The 14,418-nt window shown below is 53.7% G+C and overlaps 1 protein-coding gene across 1 annotated transcript in view; it reads left to right on the top strand.

Annotated features, from left to right (window-relative positions):
• The window catches only part of PRKCH (protein kinase C eta), a 276,210-nt gene extending 263,398 nt beyond the window's left edge, over positions 1 to 12,812 (top strand). Inside the window, exons 13-14 of the mRNA XM_051826092.3 lie at positions 9,426 to 9,569; positions 11,609 to 12,812. Coding sequence (XP_051682052.1) covers positions 9,426 to 9,569; positions 11,609 to 11,755 — 291 coding nt within the window. The 3' untranslated portion in view covers positions 11,756 to 12,812. The remainder of the gene's footprint in view (positions 1 to 9,425; positions 9,570 to 11,608) is intronic.
• Positions 12,813 to 14,418: the final 1,606 nt, after the last annotated feature.

Below are 14,418 nucleotides of genomic sequence, written 5' to 3'. Positions count from 1 at the left end.
GCAGCTCTCCCTGGAATATTGATGGAATCAGGAATGTCCCGTGGCCTGGTTTCCTCCCCTCCTGGCTCGCCACTGCCAGCTCTGTCCTTTGTTTAATGTCTGAATTGAATGAAAGGGCAAGGTCATTTTCTTTGCCCAACAGCAAAAGCCAGCTATTAGGAAGGAAATGCACTGTTCTCTGGCTCCCGGAAGAAAATCTTATTAAATGTCTCATTGCTCTGTCTATACAGATAGTTCTCTTTCTACGAAATCAGATTTTGGGAAAGGAAAAGATATGTCAGCCATCACTTACATTTTGATGAGTTTCAAAGTCCTGTTGTCTCAAGACTTACACAGGATCGCCTTAAACTCTGTCATCCAGAACCCGTGACAACTGCAAGTCGCTGGATCGCACCCCCCTTTCTGCACGCAGTATCCCCCTTCTGTTTTCACACAGATACAACTGCACGTGAAAGCCTCAGCATTGTTTGTGCTACTGTCTTAAGACCCTTAGAGAAGATCTGCGGTTTTCCAAGGATCCTTGCGGCCATGTCACCATTGGAACCTGGGACTATGAACACAGAGACCAACCTTATTCTGCCTCTCCTGGCTGCACAGAGGAATGACTGGGAGACCAGTCAGGCCTCGGGGTCAGGGCTGACCTCAGAGTTTAGCCTCCCAGAGGCCTCCAACCCATGCCTCTGCCTTTGGGTAGAGCAGGGTGGACTTCCAGATGGTTTGACAAGGCACTCAGGAATATCGCTATTTCTGGAGGGCTTCCTTTTTCCAAGCACTTTGCCGTGTTGATGGCAATTACTCATCCTAACTCTATAAAGAACAGGAAAATCTCCATATTATAAATGAGGAATCTGAGGCCCAGAGAAGTTAGTACAGTTGTCCAAGGTCACACAGCTCCTCCATGCCGGAATTGGTAAGCAAACACAGGTAGTAGAACTGTAGCACTCTTGGCCAGCGCCGCGGCTCAATAGGCTAATCCTCCGCCTTGCAGCGCCGGCACCCCGGGTTCTAGTCCCGGTCGAGGCTCCGGATTCTATCCCGGTTGCCCCTCTTCCAGGCCAGCTCTCTGCTGTGGCCCGGGAGTGCAGTGGAGGATGGCCCAAGTGCTTGGGCCCTGCACCCCATGGGAGACCAGGATAAGTACCTGGCTCCTGCCATCGGATCACCATTGGAGGGTGAACCAACGGCAAAGGAAGACCTTTCTCTCTGTCTCTCTCTCTCACTGTCCACTCTGCCTGTCAAAAAAAAAAAAAAAAAAAAAAAGAACTGTAACACTCTGATCTGTTAAACTCCGGGCCCTTGATATCAGAGGCGATCTTAGACCCTGTATGCGAGGGGGCTTCAAAAAGTTCATAGAAAATGGAATTAAATGATAAGTTTATTGTGGGGCACAAGTTTTTGAAATCCACGCACAGGAGCGGTCTTCAAAAAGTTGACAGAAGATGAGTAGTGTGAGAAAACTCGGCATGGATTTCTGAGTTGTTTCGTACTGCAACAAACTTGCCTCTTCATCCCATTTTGCCATCAACAAAGGGTTTGAAGCCCCGCCCCGCCCCCCAAGACCCTCGCCTGGTTTGCAGGCAGGCTGCCAGGAACCTGGCCTCGCCCCAAGCGTTTCCCTTTAGCGGCGCCTCGGAAGGGGGCAGGGCGGTGGGCACACCTCTGTGGGCTGCACGGAGCTGTTCAGTGGCCCGAGCACAGGGCCAGGTGTCCTCTGATTCCCGGAGTAGCCTCTGATGAGGACCCCAGAGGGCAGGGGCCGCCGGGGACCGCCCCCCCCCCCCCCGCCCCTTGGCCTTGGCCCGCTCTCCAGCATGAGACATACATTCCAGGTGGAGTCAGATTTTCCACCCTGGGCCCTCACTTACTCTCCCCGCAGCTTGTAAGGCGCTTTTATTGGCCCTGGAAAACCTCCTGCTTCCTTTAGCAAATGTGCCCAGAGTCTTCCGTGCACTCACGCTGTTTTCCTTTCTGGCTGGCTTTGCCGCGTGGCCCTTGGGCTGGGAGAGGGTCAGCTGAGGTGAGCTAAGTCTGAAGTAGGGCCTTAGGCCTACAGCAGAGGGATCGCGCTCTCGACAGCGTTGTGAGCTGCTCTGACTTTTGGGTTCCCTTAGGGACATCAGCAGAGAGAGGACATTTTTCCTGCAAAGGGGTTAGGCCAGCACCAGTCCCAGCAGCAGGGACCGGACACTCGGGGGGTCCCGTGTCTCCAGCTCTGCACCTGCCTGCTCCAGGGTGGAGCTTGGCAGACTTCAGACCTGGAGCCGACTCTAAGCGCTCCCATCACTGCAGATTTGGAGAGGGGTGCTCACAGGGGGGCGGCAAGCCCCCCAGACCTTCCACACTGTGAGCACCCTCATTGCCCCTCCTCCTCGTGGGACTTGCTCCCGTCCTGGTGTCCGTGTCACCGTGTTCAGCCTCCCTGGCTCCTGCATGCAGCCTGGCTCCTGGCTGTCGGTACCAGGGGTAGGAGAAGCTGGGAGAGACTTGGGTGAGGGCAGCCAGCTGAGGCCGTGCTAGTGGGAGGACGGGGGCCCAGCGGGTATCCTGCACCTCTCTGAGGAGGCAGCCACTGCCCGGCTACCGGCCATTGCCTTGAAGGAGTGCAGGCCCAGCGTTCCAGAATGTTCCAATTTCCAAGAGAAGCTGAGAAACCTGACTGTTGTGTGCTGTGACATTTCCTAGGATTGAAATGCTCCAGAAGGGACTAAAATTATTTCCAAAACACATTTTAGGAACAAATAAAACGTATCTGAGGCTTGGGGCTGATCTCATCTCTGTACTCTCTCTCCCAACAGCCTTGCCTGCCCTCCAAGCACCTGCTGTCATGCTGCTCCCCCCACCCCCAATGTCAATGTTTCTGAGAGTTAGGACTCTCACGCTGGCCTGTACCCCAGAGTGATGCCTGCAGAACCAGGCTCCCAGCCTCCCAGATTGGGCAGATTGTAAGGCCTTGTCTACCCAAATAGCAGAGAGAGATTCTCCAAGAGTTGGCAGGTTTATTGGGGAATGGGCGTTGCAGTGGAATCGGCATGCTGGAGTAAGTGGTGTGTGTATTCACGGAGGTTGAGGCAAGAGGAAGTTTTTAAGGCAGAAAGAGGAGCCAGTGCTCAGCTATAGGGCTCAGTAGCAACGGTGACGCCAGCCACAGCTTGGGCAGGCGGCTGTCGGGCAGACATCCCTGCAGAAGTACTTCTTGCGCAAGGTTGTGGTGCTGGCAGGTTGTTCTCGTTAGTGGGCTCACAGGGACACTTTATTATTTTTTTAAAGATTTATTTGTTTATTTGAAAGAGTTACACAGAGAGGAAAGGAGAGGCAGAGAGAGAGAGGTCTTCCATCCGCTGCTTCATTCCCCAGATGGCCACAACATCTGGAACTATGCCAATCCAAAGCCAGGAGTCAGGAGCTTCTTCCGAGTCTCCCACGTGGGTGCAGGGGCCCAAGGACTTGGGCCATCTTCTACTGCTTTCCTAGGCCATAGCAGAGAGCTGGATCGGAAGTCGAGCTGCTGGGTCTTGAGCCGGTGCCCATATGGGATGCCGGCACTGGAGGCGGCAGCTTTGCCCAGTACGCCACAGCACTGGCCTCCAGGGGCACTTTAAAGCGTCTGTGGGGGAGCGGGCAGTTGGCCTAGCAGTTGAGATAACCACACCCTCCCATCAGAGCACGCGGATTCAACTTCTCGCACCAGCTCCCGACTCCAGCTCCCGACTCCAGCTCCCTGCTTTTGAAAACACTGGGGAGTCGGTGGTGATGGCTCAAATGGTTGGGTTCCTACAGCGTATGTGGGAGACTTGGGTTGAATTCCTGACTCCTGACGTGGGCCCAGCCCTGGCCATTAGGGGAATAAAATGGCAGAAGAGATCTCTGTCTGTCTGCCCCTCAAACAAGCAAATAACTAATGTCTTCTTTATTGTAAGAAATTGAACTTAAAGATAAGTTTACTTTGGGGGAAACAAATTTGAAATCTGTGTGTAATGTTTTCAGAATACACATTCTCTGTGAACTTCGTAAAGACCTCTCACGTATTTGCAAACTTGTCTTTGCACCCAAATAAACATTTTTCTTTAAAGATTTATCTATTTATTTGAGAAATGGAGTTACAGACAGGGAGGGATGGAGAGAGAGAGAGGTCTTCCATCCTCTGGTTCACTCCCCTAATGGCTGCAATTGTCGGAGCTGGGCCAGACTGAAGCCAGGAGCTTCTTCCAGGTCTCTCACATGGGCACAGGGGCCCAAGCACTTGGGCCATCTGCTGCTGCTTTCCCAGGTGCATTAGCAGGAAGCTGGATTGGAAGTGCAGCAGCCAGGACTTAAACTGGTGCCCATGTGGGATCCCAACACTACAGGCTGGGGTTTTAACCCACAGCACCACAGCACCAGCCCCAGATTTTTTTTTTTAAGGAAATTTACATATTTATTATTTAGAGGCAGAGAGAGACCAGCAAAGAGCTCTCATGTGCTGCTTCATTCCCCAAACGTCCACTACAGCCAAAACTGAGCCAAGTCAGGGCTAGGAGCCCAGACAGAAGTCAATCCAGGTTTCCCGCGTGGGTGGCAGGGACCCAAGGACTTGAGCCATCACCTGCCGCCTCCCAGGGTGTGCGTTAGCAGAAATCAGGAATTGGGAGTGAAACTGGAACATGAATGCAGGCTGCAGAATGCAATATGGGCTGCAGATGCCCCAACTAGCACCTTAGCCATAAGGTCAAACGCCCACCCCTGAAGATATTTTTAAGTGGAGAATGGCTGCAGCTAAAGGGCTCCAGTCAGACTTGAAAGGAAACTGCTTGGTTATCTATCCCCAAGGCCTTGTCAGAGCCCCCAAGAGGAGATAACGAACTAGTGAAAGGGCAGGATTGCCTGTGCTCCATGCCAGGGATGCGGTTTTTAGAGGAGCAACGGCTAGGGTTTGGTCTGGCCATCCTCAAGCAGTGCCTTTTCCACGGCGCTCCATGGAAGCTTGGGTTCCATGCCAGGGCCAGGGCAGAACGGACAGGTGTCTCGGACAGAGTCCTGCGCTGTTCCTGCTGCCCAGGAGAACAAGTGGTGCCCACACATCCACAAGCATCCTCTTCGCTCATCACTGGCCGGCCTGGAGATTCCCACAAGCCCTCCGGGTCTGCTCTGCCACCCTCGTCTCTGGAGGTTTTTGCAGCATCGTGGTTGTTGCTGTTGCTGTTGATTAGCTCTTAGGGCAGCACGCGCTCTGCCTTCGGCGCTGTGACCACCGCCTTTCCCAAGGAGAGAATCCACTCTCTTCTTTCTCACAGGGACGTCTCCCTGTTTTTTCTTAAGTCACACAAGTTTAGCCAGGGAGAGAGCCCACGCAGTAGGAACTCCTGGTTCTTACAGAGCTGAGTTACTAGGATGATAATGGGGTCTTCACAAAGTTCATGGAAAATGCATTTTATGGAAAAATTGCGTAAATTTCAAAATATTTTGCACCAAAATGAGTCTTGTAATTCCAGTTTTCCACAACATGTTATATGTATGTGTATGTGTGTGCACGCGCATGCATGTGTGTGTGTGTGTGTGTAGTGACAGATAGAAAGATGTCACTGAAGGACAGAGTGACACAAAGAAAGAGATCTTCCATCTGCTGATTCACTCTGCAAATGGCAGCAATGGTCAGGGCTGAGCCAGGCTGAAGCCAAGAGCCAGGGACTCTCTTTGGGTCTCCCACATGGGTGGGAGGGGCCCAAGCTTAGGCCAGCCTCTGCTGCCTTCCCAGGTGCATTAGCAGGGAGCAGAATTGGAAGTGGAGCAGCCAGGACTCGAACTGGCAGCCAGATGGGATGCTGGTGTTGCAGGCAGTGGCTTAACCGCCTGCCCCCACAAACGTGTTTTTAAAGGTATGTCTTTGGAGAGACAAAGAAGCAGAGAACTCTCATCCCAAATGCCAGCGAGACAGCCTGGGTGGGGCTGAAGCTCTGGGAGCCAGGAACTCCATCCAGGTCTTCCTTTCAGGTGGCAGGAACCCAGTTATTTGCACTATCATTGCTGCCTCCCAGAGTGTGCGATAGCCAGAAGCTGGAGTTAGGAGCTAGGTACTATGACGTGGGCTCCGGCTGTCCCAGCCAGTGTCTTCACCGCAAGGCATGATGCTTGCTTCTCACAGACAGATGCATTTTCTAAACCCCTGTTGCCCACTGGGAGCGCCATGCTGGGCCTGCACCTGTGTGCTCTGAAGGCTGCGTTACTGTTGGGCCTCAGCTCCACTGCAGCACACCTGTGGCCGTTGATGTATTCGCGCTGGGAGAGAGGAGAAGCCGTGAAGCCCAAGCTGTCAGTCTCCTTGTTTTTTATTAGCTGCCCTTTGAAGTTGGGGAGTGTGTGCAAGGCGGATCCTGTCAGATCACTGAGAAACCTCTGCAGCCCCTCCCTCCCCATTGTCCTTCTCCTTGTGATCAACACCGGAGGCTTTAGCTTGGGCCACCTGGCATGGTGGGGGTGGCCACCTTTGCTTGGCTGTGCCATCCACAAGGTTTGCTTTTTATCAACTCCGGAAATTCTGCTTCGAAGCCGCTTCTGTAAACACTGGATTGCTTTTGTGTCATTCATAAATCAAACCTGGAGAGACATGCGTGGGGGCCATCATAAGTTCTCCTACATCTGCTTGAAGATAACTTATTTCAATAAAAAGAGGAACGAGAGCCGGCGCCGTGGCTCAATAGGCTAATCCTCCACCTTGCGGCGCCGGCACACCGGGTTCTAGTCCCGGTCGGGGCACCGGATTCTGTCCCGGTAGCCCCTCTTCCAGGCCAGCTCTCTGCTATGGCCAGGGAGTGCAGTGGAGGATGGCCCAGGTGCTTGGGCCCTGCACCCCATGGGAGACCAGGAAAAGCACCTGGCTCCTGGCTCCTGCCATCGGATCAGCGCGGTGCGCCGGCTGCAGCGGCGGCCATTGGAGGGTGAACCAACGGCAAAGGAAGACCTTTCTCTCTCTGTCTCTCTCTCTCACTGTCCACTCTGCCTGTCAAAAAAAAAAAAAAAGAGGAACGAAGCTTTTTTTAAAGATGTATTTATTATTTATTTGAAAGAGTTACAGAGAGAGACAGAGAGAGAGACAGAGAGAGGTCTTCCATCCGCTGGTTCACTCCCTGATTGGCAGCAACAGCCGGAGCTGTGCCGATCCAAAGCCAGGAGCCAGGAACTTCATCCAGGTCTTCCACGTGGGTTCAGGGCCCAAAGACTTGGGCCATCTTCTACTGCTTTCCCAGGCCATAGCAGAGAGCTGGACTGGAAGTGGAGTGGAACAGCTAGGACTCGAACCGGCACCCACATGGGATGTCGGCACTGCAGGCTGTGGCTTTACCTGCTACACCACAGCGCCAGCTCCAGAAATAAAACTTTTTACCCTGACAATTTTCTGTTGAGATGGGCCTGCAACTCGCCTGTGTGTTTTTGGCCTAGAGAACCACATTCTGACCATGAGAAGTTTTGTGTTGCATCCTTGTCCTTGGTCAGGATGTGCTCAAAACATGTGGGCATTTTGTAAAAGCAGATTTAGCCCAAAACATCTCATTAGGATCTCAGCACTGAGGAAGTTTCCCAATCGATATAAATACAGAGGTTTATATTCACACATTGCTCAAGTGTGTGGCAATGCTTCTTGTACTTTTCGGTCTATGCAAAAACAAACTCTTAGTCACTGAACCTATTTCAAAATGGGGGAAGGGCCCGCGTTTTGGCGCAGCTGGTTAAGCCACCACCTGCCACACCCGCATCCCATGTGGGTCCTGGCTGCTCTGCTTCCGATCCAGCTCCCTGCTAAAACGCCTGGGAAAGCAGCAGAGGATGGCCCAAGTCCTTGGGCCCCTGTCCACTTGGGAGACCCGGAAGACACTCCTGGCTCCTGGTTTCAGATCAGCCCAGCCCCAGCTATTGCTGCCATTGGAGGAGTAAAAGAACCAGCAGAAGGAAGATTCTCTCTCTCTCTCCCTTCCCCCCCTTCTCCCTCTTCCTCTTCCCCTCTTCCTTCCACTCCCTCTCCCTCCTCTCTGCCCACCCCATAAGTCTGCCTTTCAAATAAATCTTTTTTGTTTGTTTTGTTTTAAAGATTTATTTATTTATTTGAAAGAGTTACACACAGAGAGAAGGAAAGGCAGAGAGAGAGAGAGAGAGAGAGAGGTCTTCCATCCACTGGTTCACACCCCAGTTGGCTGCAACAGCTGGAGCTGTGCTGATCCATAGCCAGGAGCCAAGAGTTTCTTCTAGGTCTCCCATACGGGTGCAGGGACCCAGGGACTGAGGCCATCTTCCACTGCTTTCCCAGGCCACAGCAGAGAACAGGATTGGAAGTGGAGCAGCCGGCACTCAAACTGGTGCCCATATGGGATGCTGGCACTGCAGGCAGCAACTTTACCTGCTACGCCACAGTGCTGGCCCCTCAAATCTTTAAACAACAAAAAATGAAGCATAAACAAAGGGAGGGGGGACAGGGAGAGGTGAGTGTTTGGCACAGCAGTTAAATGCCACATCCCAAATCGGAATCCCTGGGTTAGAGTCCCAGATCCACTCCCAATTCCAGCTCCCTGCTAATGGGCACCCTGGTAGGCAGTAGGGGGTGGCTCAAGTGACCAGGTCTCTGCCACCCACGTGGGAGACCAGGATCGAGTTCCTGGCTCCCAGCTTCAGCCTGGCCCAGTCCCAGCCATGGTTCGTGTTTAGGAAGCAAACCCACAAATGGGAGAGCTCTGTGTATCTTGCTTTCTGTCTCTCTCCGCCTCTCAAATGAATGCATGAATGGATGGATGATTTTTGAATGAGGAAGAGGGCATCTTGAGATAGACCTTTGCCTGTAGGATGAATATTTTGCTGCAGAAAGAAAAGTCCCAGAACACAGAACCCTGAAGTCTTTACCCTTGCTGCTGCTGCTTCACACAGGTCTAAAGAAATAATGACTCTCTTTTCCCGCTCTCTGACGAGACCAGAAAAAAAAAAAAAAAAAGTAGACAGAGTCTGGTCTCAACAGAGAAGCGGGAATCCGGGCCAGCTGGTCAGGTCTCTTTGAAAAATGGCACAGCTGTTCCCCAGCGTAGCCCGTTCACAAGATGCCTGCTGTCCGCCGCCGCCGTGGAGGAGAAAGGTGCACTCTGTCATAAAGGGCTGCTTTTCCCGAAACAGGAAAGAAAAACACGCGGTGTTTACAGAGGAGAAAAGTGGCCCCTTCAGCTTTGGGCCGTGGCCGTGCCTGCCGTGGAAGTGGGCAAGGCTGTGACGCCACGTCAGCAGCTGCGCCTGTGAGGTGTGATTCACGCCGGCTGGGCTGCCCGCGACGGAAAATCCAGCTCGCGGAGCAGGAACAGCCAGCAAGCTCCCCACAAGCCCGGGTGCCAGGGCCGCTGCTTGCCTGCCTGCCGTCTCGGGACAGCCCCGTGGTGGACGAATGAGTGACCGACTCTCTCCCCCTCTCTCTCCTTCAGTTCATGACCAAGAACCCCACCTTGCGCTTGGGCAGCCCGACACAGGGAGGTGAGCGTGCCATCCTGAGACATCCTTTCTTTAAGGAAATCGACTGGGCCCAGCTGAACCACCGCCAGCTCGAGCCCCCCTTCAGACCCAGAATTGTAAGTGCGCCAGGCCCTGCCGTCCAGAGTCCACTCCAATCTGTCGGGCGGACCAGAAGTTCAGGCTGATGCAGGGGAGCCTCTCCTGGGGGTGGGGGTGGGGGTGGGGGTGGAGGTGGGGCTGGTCCTCCCCCGCCAGGCACCATCTCTGTGTGCCTGGGTCAAGTCTCTCAAGGTTTCACCTCCCCGCTGCCCTGGCTCCTTCCTCCCTTAATGGAATGAAGATCTCCTAGGATCTAAAAGGATGGAAACCTTCCAGATCTCCCTGGAAGCTTCTGTCCAATTCAAAAGTCATTCTTCACTCTGTGTGCCTCTGTGCTTCTCTCAGCTCCCAAGAAAATAGAGAGAGCATGAGAGGCCACTCACTTCTCTGAGCCTGGCTCCTTGAAAGACAGTTACAGAGAGAGGTAGAGCTAGAGAGAGAGAGATCTTCCATCCGATGGTTTACCCCCCAAATGACCGCACTAGCCAGAACTGAGTTGGTCCAAAGCCAGGAGCCAGAAGCTTCCTCCGGGTCTCCCACGCAGGTGCAGGGGCCCAAGGACTTGGGCCATCTTCCACTGCTTTCCCAGGCCATAGCAGAGAGCTGGATTGGAAGAGGAGCAGCCAGGACTCGAACCAGCACCCATATGGAATGCTGGTGCTGCTGCAAGCCATGGCTTTTACCCACTACACCACAGCACTGGCCCCAAAATACACAGCTTTTTTTTTATTTTTTTATTTTTTTTTTATTTTTATTTATTTTTTTTTTTTTTTGACAGGCAGAGTGGACAGTGAGAGAGAGAGACAGAGAGAAAGGTCTTCCTTTGCCGTTGGTTCACCCTCCAATGGCCGCCGCGGCCAGCGCGCTGCGGCCGGCACACCGCGCTGATCCGATGGCAGGAGCCAGGAGCCAGGTGCTTTTCCTGGTCTCCCATGGGGTGCAGGGCCCAAGCACCTGGGCCATCCTCCACTGCACTCCCTGGCCACAGCAGAGGGCTGGCCTGGAAGAGGGGCAACCGGGACAGAATCCGGCGCCCCGACCGGGACTAGAACCCGGTGTGCCGGCGCCGCTAGGCGGAGGATTAGCCTAGTGAGCCGCGGTGCCGGCCTACACAGCTTTTACAAAGAGTGGGCTTAATTTGTAACAGCCCCCTAGGCTTTAAACACCAGTGGGTATTTGGCATAGCTCTTAAAATGCTCATATCCCGTATCAGAGTGGGTTCAGTTCCTGGCTCCACTCCCAAGTCCAGCTTCCTGCTGATGTAGACCTAGGGAGGCAGCAGTAACAGCCGCAGCAGCTGGATCCCTGCCACCCACATGGGACACCTGCCTTGAGTTCCTGTCCACAGGTTTTGACCTTGGCCCCGCCCAGCTCTTACAGACATTTGGGGAGTGAACCAGAGGACGGGAGCTCTTGCTACCTCTCTGATGCTCTCTCTCTACTCTCTAATTAATTAATTTTTTTAAAAAAACATTTCCTTCATTGGGTACCTGTGCCAGCCCCTCTGGGATTGGTGAGCAGGGAAGCCTTGTGTTCAGAGGGTGGATTCTACAGTCCAGCAGGGGTCCAGCAGGGCTCAGCACCTCTGCGTGCTGAGTTAAGATGACAGGAGGTTGTCCCCTAAGCTTGGCGTCCCAAGCATCTCTTTGCTTGCGTGGAACTGGGCATGAACGAGGAGGACCACATGAGCCTTCTCCGCCTGTGTGAGAAACATGAGCTCGTGTGCCGCTCGGTGAGGCCTGCCGGCGGGAGACAAGAAAGCATGAGTGCCCGGGCTGGTTTGCGTGGCCAGATGAATTCCTTAGGCTTACAGTGTCGTAAGGCCGGCCTGCTCAGCAAGATTTCCACGGGCTTAGTGAACTGTGGTTGCCGTAATAATACTGAGCACAGTGGGATTGCTGCAAAGCGCTGTTGACTCCCAGTGATCGAAGCTGTAAATAATGCTGCCGGACAGCTGCAGCGCAGGCTGGCAGCTCGCCGGAAGGGGCCCGGGTTCCGGGCAGCACGGGCCAGCCTGCAGGGAATCCAACCTGACCCTTGTCCCCTTTTCTCGCAGAAATCCCGAGAAGATGTCAGTAATTTTGACCCTGACTTCATAAAGGAGGAGCCAGTGCTAACTCCGATCGATGAGGGGCATCTCCCGATGATTAACCAGGATGAGTTCAGAAACTTCTCCTACGTGTCTCCTGAACTGCAGCCGTAGGTATGGAGGGAGACCCCGCGGGGAGCTTCCACAGCCTCAGTCCCCGAACCAGCAACCTCACTGCCCAGGGGCACGTGGAGAACTCTGAAGGGCGGGGCTTCAGGAGATCTGCCGGTTCAAGGCCAGGCGGAGCCATGGTGCTGCCACGACCTGGGCGACAGCCGGCGGACGCTGCTCAGCCTAGGAGGTTCCGTGGCTTTCTCGGGCTTTGGGATGTTAACAGGAGGCGAAAGGACAGAGATCCCTAGCGCCCAGGAATTCTGAGCCAAGCGGGCTTTGTACTTCAAGAGACAAATCAATACTCCTGTGGACCACTCTGTGCTCTTCTTCAAGCCGAGACCCCCGACTGCCTGCCGTCTGCAAGAAGCCTCGAATCGCTCGTGAAGAATCCCAAGGCCTCTCTGAGGCCGTGCATGGCTTTCCAGATGGAATGGTTTTCTCTGAAGCGTCACAACCTACACACAGCCCGACCTTGGGCTCCAAGGCACCTGCCCTGACGTGACTCTCATATCCTGGCTTTCAGTGAATCGATATTTATTGAGCGTCCAGGGAACAGGTGCCACAGGCCCCGGTAGTGTACACCGTAGATTTGCCTTCCTGAAGCTTGCTCGCTTTCTGGGGTCCGTGAATGTACCTGAGTGGTGTTTGCCTTCTGTGAAACACCCCCGCACAGGGCGGCTGTCTTCTCTGTCCACACGGAACGCGTTTTTCACAGAAGGGTTACTGCCGCACCTGCGCCACCCGCAGGTGAGCTGCGGGTTTGTGCCACGGGTCCCCCTGGCGTGTCCCATCAGGTTCATATTCACGGCGCTCCGGGACTCAGCAGTGAAGAATTGCACGCCCCTCCTGTCCGTGACCAAGACTGACAACGTACACGTTAGCCGTTTATTTAAGTTATGTTGTAAGAGACAGAGAAGTTTGTTTGACATACACTTTAATAATTAGAAACAGGGCTTGTGAACAGGACCTGCCTCAGAGGCAGGCCTTATAATATGCAACCACATGTGCAGTTGGAGAGTTTTATCTGGCTGAAAATAAATACATTTTGTAACAAAAAGAATTGTCTAAAAGGATCTGTCCTGTGTTTTGTGACACCACCACCCATCCCCCCACCCAGCCAGGACAATAGATTCCTCATCAAAAGAAAATCTTGCCGCACAGTGGACGGAACCCCTGGCTGAGAGCAGTTGCCTGGGAGAGCGACAGAAGCTTCCTTCCGCGTCTCCTTGGACTGGACGTGGCGGTCTCTCGCTGCCCAGTGTTTCTGTTCTGAATCTGAGCACTGGTTGCAGCAGACCGCACCCTCCACATGTCCTGGCGAGACAGCGTGTTTATTTCTCCTTCCCACGGAGCGTAAGTGCAATGGCCTGCCGCATTTATAACTGTGCCATCTGGAAATTGTAGCTGGCAAAGTGGTCAGAGCCAGAAATGAGAGAGAGAGAGAGAGAGAGAGAGAGAGGAGGTGCTCACTGCGTCACGTCCTTTCCTAACAGGGACGTGTGTCCCCACTTCCCACCCTTGCCTTGACAGCGTGTGGCTTCCCGGTGGCCCCATACAGGGTGGGTGAGGAAACCGAAGCCCCCATCCTGGGTGCTTTCCTGTTTGAATGAGTGGAGCAGCCAGGAGCCACCCTTCAAATTGACTTGGCAGTTGGCAGTTCATAGGCGTTCCTGCCTACGCAATTTTATGGGATCTTCATGACGGCCGTGTGAGACTGGCGGGTCCTTCTCCCTCGATTCCCACTAAGGGAGTGTGAACACAGCGGTACATATTATACGTAGGAGGCTTGGAGAAGTTGAGTTGGTTGGCTGCCCGCAGGGTGCAGTCCTGACAAGGCGTGTATCCAGACCTCGGGTCTAAATCTTTGAAGTTCTGATCCAACTGGTTTCTGGGAAAGGAGGGATCCTTCTGACTTTGGGGTTTTTACAGCCGCTTGGCAGCTCCTGTCTTCCCCGGCTGTGTGGGATTGATTTACTTCTTGTGATTCACTCCGCTCCGGTAGAGAAACACGAAAAGTAAAAACAACTTCCTGGTTTTGTTTACAAAAATTTCATTCTCACAGCCCTGCCGAGGACCCCAAACCTTTTCTGTGGTTGTTCCCAAAGACTCAGTCTCCTTTCCAGGTGCCGTATCAGGATAACAAAGGACAGGGTTGGAGAGAAAGGGAGCGGGAAAGTTTAATCTTTCGACAGATGGGGAAGCAGCAGACCTAGAGTCTCAAGAATTCCACCCAGCGGAACGAGGGCGCTCTGGAGACTTGGGGCTCAGAAATAAGGGAACAGAGGGTGGGGCAGCTGCGTGTTGGCCTCCAGCCACAGATAAGGGGCTGGTTGGAGTCCCAGCGGTTATCTGGTCTGGTTGCACATTCAGCTCCGGTCCGGGTTCCTGGTTGGTCGGGAATGCTGTATGGTTCAGGGAATTGCAAGGGGAGCCTTCGGGCCCCAGTCAGCCTGGGGGTCACAAGCAGATGGTGGTTAGCTTCTGCCCTGGACCTGGAATTCCCCCAAGCGAAACCCCTCAAGGCAACACTGGCCATCAAGTTGTTATCCGTGGGAGAAGCGGTGATGAGTCTAGCTTGTCCTGACGGTGCCTCTCCCTCAATTCACTGAGTGAAGCTGAGCGAGGCAGTGTGGAAGACCCAGGCCTGATGGGCACGAGCAGGT

The sequence above is a fragment of the Oryctolagus cuniculus genome, chromosome 20 (assembly GCF_051225735.1).
Source record: "Oryctolagus cuniculus isolate XC-2025 breed Fujian yellow rabbit chromosome 20, ASM5122573v1, whole genome shotgun sequence".
NCBI classification, from domain to species: Eukaryota; Metazoa; Chordata; class Mammalia; order Lagomorpha; family Leporidae; genus Oryctolagus; species Oryctolagus cuniculus.
The sequence above is the reverse complement of the archived record's forward strand: the minus strand, read 5'-3'. Positions and strand labels throughout refer to the sequence as shown.